We start from the raw sequence: 8,154 nt of genomic DNA on the forward strand, positions 1-8,154 counted from the left end.
TACTTTCTTACTTATGTATTTGTTGCATTTCTAAAGATGCATTTTTATTTATTTCTTAATATTTAAATAATGATTATTAGAGAGATAGTTGTATGTATATATGTATATTTATATTGGTTCTTTTTTATTGAAATAATTATTAAATGCAATATTGAACTTTTGATAAGCCTAATTAAAATGTATATCCATATTAAAATATATATTAAATATATTTCATTGCTAGGAAATTTAGATAATGAATGAGTATATTTATGTATATATATATATCGATTATTAAAATAAAAATATTAAAAAATAATTGCTAAATGTATTACAAAAACTTTGGTAAGCATAACTATAATATGTACAGATATTAAAATATACAGGATATTCCATTTTTTCTGTCAAATTTTACCAGCATATTCTATCTAATTGATACGTTATATTGATTTCATTTTAATAAATAAAAATGAAACAAATAAATTATGATAATAATAATAAATGTAATTGTTCGTTCTAAATAAGATTCTTTTGAGGAATTTTCATGGATATAACATTTGAGGGTAGAGAAGGACTGACTTTACTAGTATTAATAAAATATTTTATTTCAAGTAGATAATAATAAAGCATTTTCTTTCAAAAATGTTCATAAGGAAGGTATTGTCAAATTTTATTAATCATTGTTGAAAGTATTATGCTATTTCTTTCAGCGCAATGATTTTTCACTTGCGATAAAAGAATAAATGTATTAACGCTATGGTAAACTAATGAATATATAAATATATACCTTTAGAATAAAATAATATTCGTTTCTTAATTCTACAAGATTATTACCTTACTTTCTAAAAGCTTTCGGTTCTAACCACTTCTTGTCATCGCTGCTATATTCTATACGCATTGTATTTAACTTCAAACCTCTTCAAAGAAAAAAATAAATGCAATTAATATTCATATTGGTAACGTCAAGAAAAAAGTAACTTCAAAGAAATGATCCAATGCTACAACAGTGTCTTCTTCTTCGATGAATAGTCATCTTGCATTGAAATCAACATAATGTAACTTCGTACTCCTGTAAATTATTAAATTAAATAATTAATATTTTAATAGTATCACACACATTTTTTGAAAATAAAACGATTGATCATTACTTACATTCAAAAATAAAGTTCTACATAATTCCATTAGTTAAAAAAAGTGAAATTAAAAACAAGAGATAAATATTTTATATACTACTGTCTGTATCATTAAAAAACCACTATAGTACAATATCTAAGAGATTACAAAGCACAGATAGCACGCATTAGTTTACTTAAATACGATTAGAAAATAATAAAAATTTAGCTTTTCAGCATACAAAATTCACACACTAACATAACCAAATTTATTAATATGTATTCATTATCGGGTAATAGTTTAAAACAAAAAAAAAAACTAATAAAAAAAAATTCATGTAAATAATAAAGTTTGAAAAGAATGATAGGTTAGCGGCATATTCGCTAATAAGCTTGCTTACGAATTTCCTGCTGCAGTCGAAATACATTGGCCGACATATTTGAACGAGCAGATTCGACCAATGAGAACGTTTGAAATATCATCGGCCTTCACGTCGGATCTCACGGATATCTGCATTTTTATTTAGGTTATAATTCGAACGTATTATTATATTGGGATATCATCTTAACCATCAGTCACATTTACGTCATTTTAATAATATTATTAACGTATTATTTGAAATATAAATAAGTAAATATTGTTAGGCCTGGCCAGATTTATTGTGAATCGAAGAGATACAACCAACTTCAGAGGCGTGTCATGTTTGCAAGTAACGCGGCGTTATTGTTCGTTGTATTCTTGAAGGATTAATAGGTCTAAGTTTTATATATAAAAAATGCTTGCGTTAGGCCCAAAAAAGGATGGAGGACCGAATGCCAAATTTTTTGAATCTGCGGAAATCCTCGCACAACTTGACGGTGTTAAACAATGGCTTTTAAAAAATTGTAAAAAGGTATGTATCAGCTCCACTTACTAATACACGGCGTCGATAAATTTCATTAACAAATATCTAATTTTATACGTCTTACAATACATATTTTGTTGTATTATTATTTCTTTTATTATTTATCATTAAATTTATATATATGTATACATATATTTAAATATTTTATCATTTGTTCTTATGTCTCAAATTTTCAACCCGCAAGCACTGATACGCATTACTTCTTTAATTGTTTCAATGTCCACGTAAACACACTTTAACCCACATCACATATAATTTGATACAATAAAATAATACTTGCTATGGTTCAAGTATCATCCTATGCCTTTTCATACAACGCGTTGTTTAATATTATGTTGAAAGACTTGATTGTGTGCGATGATGCATTACAAATGAAATTACTATATTATAAAGTTCTCAATGATTAATATTTCTTGCAGTATGTACAAACAGATCCTCCGACAAATAAAAGTTTAGCAACATTAGTCGTACAATTGCTGCAGTTCCAAGAGGATAATTTAGGAAAAAATGTAACCAAACCACCCATGACAAGGGTACCGGTATGTATATATATATATATATATATATATACATACATATATATATATATTATTTACCATTATACAAATTACATATGTATATATATATATATATATATATACAGGATGACCTGTAACTGGTGGTACAAACAAGCAGGAAGTGATTCTACATGAATAATTAAGTCAAAAATGTTGAATTATATTTGTTTATATAAGACTTTGTTTTAGAGAAAAATAAGTTTGAAAATTTGTTGAGTACAAGTGCACCTTGGTTACAGAACATCCTGTATGTACACTCTTTGTTAAAAAAATAACACACAAGGAGTGTATATGTAAAAATATATAGATATATGTATGTATGTATTTATACATTGTACAGACAAGGTAATAATTATTTTCTCTAGATGAAATGTTTCTTAGACTTTAAACCTGGAGGTGGTTTGTGTCATATACTTTCTACCGCTTATCGATTTAAGCAAGAACAAGGATGGCGTAGGTTTGACTTTCCAGTTGGAAAGGTATTTTTTTACAATTTATTTAACGTCAGCAATATATTATATCTGATATCACAATGGTAACATTCCTTTTAATTATTTTTAATATAGTCAGGCTCTCGTATGGATCGCATAGTAGAAATGTTAATGGCAGCAGAGCGTGCTTTAACTCAGAATAGATGTTTGACTATACCTAGCGTCTTTGTAAGAGCCGACGTCGATAAACCAACGGCAACAAAAGTAAAAGAAGCAGTAAGACGACATCAAGGCACAGTTGTTGAGAATGAAGCAGATGCTACACATATTATTTTTCCATCAGTAGATCCAATGGAAGAAGAATGCGCTAGACCATGTATGAGACGTGAAAGATCGGTTCTTCTTCATTGGTATTACTTCCCAGATAGTTATGACTCTTGGACTACTCTAGATCTTCCTTGGGAATTTCCTGAAGGAACTCTTAATATTACAAGTACAAGGTACAATTAATAATCTTCTTTTTGTTGATTTATTATTTTATTAGGTTAATTTTAATTATCTAAAATGTTATATTTTATTTTTAGATCAGTGTATAAGGTTTCCGCGACGTGGGCGCTCGATTTAGATTTATATAATGAATGGATGAATGAAGAAGATTATGAGGTAGATGATAGCGGACAAAAGAAAGTTCACAAATATAGACTTTTAGTAGAAGATTTAATGGCCCAACCTGCTCATCCACCATCAGGAAAAAAACCCAAAAGAAAAAGATCCCCAAGTCCACTACCAAAACTTGGAAAACGCAAAAGGTTTGGATTGCATATAACTAATTTTATATACATATGCAACAGGATCCTGAACAAAAAATATGTACTAAGCTGGAAAAATAAGATAAAGGAAAAACAAAAAATTCGATAAAATGTTCATGCATTTTGTTCTTATTTTTTCATAAGGAATAAAAGTGCAACTACATTGTACATATTATTCGATTGGATCCTGTAGATTAATTTTAATTGGGAAGAGATACGATTCTAATATAGCACATTACCTAATATGTTCAGTAGCAGGGCTCCATCAAATTTACAAAGCACTTCATCGACTTCTTCGGCAGCTACTCCAAAGAAATCCCGAGGTACTGGAGATGAGGAAGAAGATCTTACCCAAGGGATGGAGGATCCACCAGCTGAACCTCGCATCGTCGAAGTTGTTGCCGCTCCTGCTAATCCGCCAATAACAGGCCAAAACAGTAATGCGACGACAAGCAGTAGTTTGGCATCAACTGGAAATAAAAAACAGGATAATGAACTGCAACCTCTTAAATCTGGGAATATGGCAGATTTGGATGAGCCGATAGAAGGTTTGTCAAAATAATATTATTTTAAATTTTGTATGCGTGCGTACACTGTAATATCTAATTGTAAAATTGTAAAATTTAAAAAGCAGGCGACAAAGGTAGCTCTCAGGGAACTCAAGACAGAGAGGAAAGAGATACGAGCAAAGAAAGAGGAGAAGGAGGTAAAGGAGACGAGCCAGAAGATAATGTTACAGAACAAACTCATCATATAGTTGTACCAAGTTATTCAGCCTGGTTCGACTACAATTCAATTCATACTATAGAGAAAAGAGCATTATCTGAATTCTTCAATGGGAAAAACAAATCTAAAACACCTGAAATTTATCTTGCGTACAGGAATTTTATGATAGATACCTATAGATTAAATCCTACAGAATATATTACATCAACAGCTTGCAGGTATCATTTTGTGTAATATAATTTTAAAGGAATCTTAATATAAGAAGAAATTATTTTGTATAACAAGTGTTTTTATATTTTTACAGGCGTAATTTAGCTGGAGATGTTTGTGCAATTATGCGTGTTCATGCTTTTCTGGAACAATGGGGTTTAATTAATTATCAAGTAGATGCAGAATCTAGACCTACACCTATGGGTCCACCACCAACATCTCATTTTCACGTATTATCGGATACTCCATCAGGTCTTGCACCGGTTAATCCAAATCCACCAAAAACACCGCAACCATCTGCAGCAAAAACATTGCTTGATCTTGAGAAGAAATCTACTGCTATACTTGGAACAGAAGAAAAAGTTTCAGCTAATGCTATGTCAAACTTTGGTTTAAAAGTTGATCAGTATTCTAGGAAACCTGCAGTGTTAAAGAACAAACAAGCAGCTGGAGCAACACGTGACTGGACTGAACAAGAAACACTTTTATTATTGGAAGGCCTAGAACTTCATAAAGATGATTGGAATAAAGTCTGCGAACATGTCGGTTCAAGAACACAAGATGAATGCATATTACATTTCTTACGGTTACCTATAGAAGACCCGTATCTTGAGGAAGGTGGTCCAGAAGGCTTAGGACCTCTAGCGTATCAACCAGTACCTTTTTCAAAGGCTGGAAATCCAGTTATGAGTACAGTAGCCTTTTTAGCTTCAGTCGTAGATCCTAGAGTGGCAGCTAGTGCAGCTAAAGCTGCTATGGAAGAATTTGCTGCTATTAAGGATCAAGTACCAGCAGCGTTATTGGATCAGCATTTACGAAATGTTCAAGCTAGTGCTAACTCGGATGGTAATTATATCGTCTCATAAAAAAATAATGTATTTTATTATAAGAACTATTATAAGAAAAGATAATTTTTGATTATTAGGAAAATTTGATCCAGCTGCTGGACTTGCACAATCAGGCATTGCTGGTACAGGATCACCTGAACCACCTGATGATACTACAACACCGTCAACTACTGGAACTCAAGCATCATCTGTAACTTCTCCTCATTCGACAGGTCCAGCTTCTATAGAAGCAAAGAAAGAAGATCAAGAGAAATCGAAGGATGCATCGGACGTTGAACAATCACCATTAGAGATAACTAAGAAAGAAGATGATTCTAAAGAAAGCGAAGATGATACTAAATCTTCTGTCGATGCTGAAGCTATTGAGGCAAAAGAAAAAAAGGATAAGGTAAATCACATTAAATATTACATTATATATAACAAGAGTACAAATGTGTGTGATACAAATAGTACATATTATATATAACAAAGAATACAAATTGATACTGGTTAAACGAGTAATCAAATAATTTAATCAAATAAATACTAACAGATTTTTATTATTGTAAATAAAATAGGTTGTGAGGGACGCCCAATTACAATCCGCAGCAGCGGCCGCATTGGCTGCCGCTGCCGTTAAAGCGAAACATTTAGCGGCTGTAGAAGAACGGAAAATAAAATCGTTAGTCGCGTTACTGGTCGAAACTCAGATGAAAAAGTTAGAAATAAAGTTACGTCATTTTGAGGAATTAGAAACAACGATGGAACGCGAACGCGAGGGACTTGAATATCAAAGGCAGCAACTTATTACTGAAAGACAACAATTTCATTTAGAACAACTAAGAGCGGCTGAATTCAGAGCACGACAACAAGCACATCAACGTTTAGCTCAAGAACAACAACAGCATACACCTCCGGAGCAAACATAAAACTCTATTGTGAGTTAATTTTTAATTTTAGTGACAAATCATAATGGCATTATTCTCATTATGCTTTTATGATTGTTTCAAATATGATGATGATGATGATGATGATGATGAATGATGATGGCTCTGTAGGATAGTAAACATAAAAATTACACACTTATATATTTACAACACATTTTATCACCTTCATTACGCTGGAGATAGCAAACAGATCGTCTTCTTCTTTTCTTTTTTAGTTTATTCTACTTTCATATTTCTTTTATGTTTATTTCTTAATTATTTTGTCAAATTTGTATAGATTTTTATACATGTATTAATAGTCAGTGGTACATATATATATATATATATGTACTGAAAGATAAAAAATATCTAAAAAAAATACTTATCTTCTTTCTCTTCTATATATAATGTATAAATTTATTTTGAAAAATTTGTAAACAAATTATGAACGGAAGCTTCTATATTATATTTTTTTTATTTGGGAACGATTTGTTTTCAAAGGAAAAAGAAAGAAAAAAAAATAATAAGATATCATCACACAGGCATCTTGTTTCAGTCTAATTATTCCTTTGCGCTTGTAAATTTTGCATGTATAAATACATTAAATACGAAAATAATCCGCATTAGTGTCTACATTAAAAATCAATCATTGTAGTATACACTATAAAGCCATAAAAATAATAGTAAGCATTTTTAATACTTATTATAATACTATTAAAGTATTTCCATATTTTTTTGTGGAAATTTTATGTTTCTTTTTTTTTGTTTCTTATTTTTTTCTACGATAACTTTTTCAATGATCAGTCTATAAAGCATGATTGTGTATCAATTCCAAAACTAAATCAGTCATCAATCTAGCACATTCAGCTCCCGGTTGTGGTGGTCGTGGTGGTGCTTCTTTACCAGTTTCTGCTCTTTCGTACAAATCTGGAGCTTCGTTACTTTCACATGTACTAATTGGCAAAATATCCAAAGCTAAACCGACACCAAATCGTCCACATCTTCGCATCTCTTTATTCAATCTAAGAGATAACAAGAAAAACAATGAATTTTTATATATATTGCGTATTCAAAGATATTGCATTTTCCAAAATGTTATTTAATTTTCTTTTTCTTTTTACTCACAATTCCCACATAATAGAAGCATTTTTTGGTGGTTGCTCTGGATTAAGTATATGCAGCGATGACATCAAATGAAAATGATAATGTTGAAGCAATTGCGTCATGTACGTCTGCCTAACTTCTCCACTTGTACAGCAGTACAATAAATTTGCAAGATCAAGAGCAAGGGAACCGACTCGACTTAGTTGAAAATCAACTAAGTAAATGTCCTGCAAAATTGAAATATTATAAAGTACATTATTATTTTAGGGGGTAAAATTTAATATTTCCTCTTTCTTTCTTTCTCTCTCTCATTTTCTTTTCTTTTTGGGAATATTCTAAATTAACAACACACGGAACGTAAACGATTTTATACAATTGATCTACTATTTACAATTAAGAGAACCTTTGTGTGTATTCCGATGCAAAGTATTTTACTAGTGTAAATAAATTTATTTATAAAGATAAAAAAAGAAAGAAAACAAACAGACAAACATTAATATAAAGATAATTAACAAAATATAGTATATTTAAAAACTAACAAAATACGAATAATACCGAATCTTATCCA

At 30.5% G+C, this 8,154-nt stretch overlaps 2 protein-coding genes and 1 long non-coding RNA gene across 8 annotated transcripts in view; 1 reads left to right on the top strand and 2 right to left on the bottom strand.

Moving 5' to 3' along the window:
• Window positions 1–556: 556 nt before the first annotated feature.
• Window positions 557–1,579, bottom strand: LOC106787396. The gene is made up of 2 exons (XR_001381773.1): window positions 1,493–1,579; window positions 557–1,048 (listed from the first exon to the last, which is right to left on the bottom strand). It is a non-coding gene; the product is annotated as an uncharacterized LOC106787396 (long non-coding RNA).
• On the top strand, window positions 1,569–6,803 carry LOC106787394 (SWI/SNF complex subunit SMARCC2). 6 transcript variants are annotated; one of them, XM_014749723.1, is made up of 12 exons: window positions 1,569–1,618; window positions 1,737–1,801; window positions 1,881–1,984; window positions 2,416–2,535; window positions 2,919–3,032; window positions 3,120–3,484; window positions 3,569–3,793; window positions 4,046–4,341; window positions 4,425–4,737; window positions 4,824–5,575; window positions 5,655–5,965; window positions 6,135–6,803. In XM_014749723.1, exons 2-12 carry the CDS (start codon window positions 1,792–1,794, stop codon window positions 6,483–6,485), a joined length of 2,961 nt encoding a protein of 986 aa, XP_014605209.1. In that variant the 5' UTR covers window positions 1,569–1,618; window positions 1,737–1,791; the 3' UTR covers window positions 6,486–6,803. The 6 variants fall into 6 exon arrangements, with proteins under 6 accessions (XP_014605209.1, XP_014605208.1, XP_014605207.1 ...); XM_014749722.1 differs by having other exon boundaries at window positions 1,602–1,618; window positions 2,935–3,032; XM_014749718.1 differs by lacking the exon at window positions 1,569–1,618 and having other exon boundaries at window positions 1,631–1,801.
• Window positions 6,804–7,006: 203 nt separating this feature from the next.
• Window positions 7,007–8,154, bottom strand: part of LOC106787387 — a 2,788-nt gene continuing 1,640 nt past the window's right edge. Inside the window, exons 3-4 of the mRNA XM_014749707.1 lie at window positions 7,608–7,813; window positions 7,007–7,504 (exon numbers count right to left, since the gene is read on the bottom strand). Of these exons, the coding sequence (XP_014605193.1) occupies window positions 7,288–7,504; window positions 7,608–7,813 (423 nt within the window). The 3' untranslated portion in view covers window positions 7,007–7,287. The remainder of the gene's footprint in view (window positions 7,505–7,607; window positions 7,814–8,154) is intronic.

Source organism: Polistes canadensis, unplaced genomic scaffold (genome assembly GCF_001313835.1).
Source record: "Polistes canadensis isolate GaletaPanama2010 unplaced genomic scaffold, ASM131383v1 scaffold_99, whole genome shotgun sequence".
NCBI lineage: Eukaryota > Metazoa > Arthropoda > Insecta > Hymenoptera > Vespidae > Polistes > Polistes canadensis.

Excerpts from the sequence above, each read along its gene's own strand:
- LOC106787394 (XM_014749717.1), top strand. The coding sequence starts at position 1,868 with ATGCTTGCGTTAGGCCCAAAAAAGGATGGAGGACCGAATGCCAAATTT. Across the intron at positions 2,536-2,918 it reads CACCCATGACAAGGGTACCG|ATGAAATGTTTCTTAGACTT; the intron begins GTATGTATATAT and ends TATTTTCTCTAG. Across the intron at positions 3,794-4,045 it reads AAACTTGGAAAACGCAAAAG|TAGCAGGGCTCCATCAAATT; the intron begins GTTTGGATTGCA and ends TAATATGTTCAG.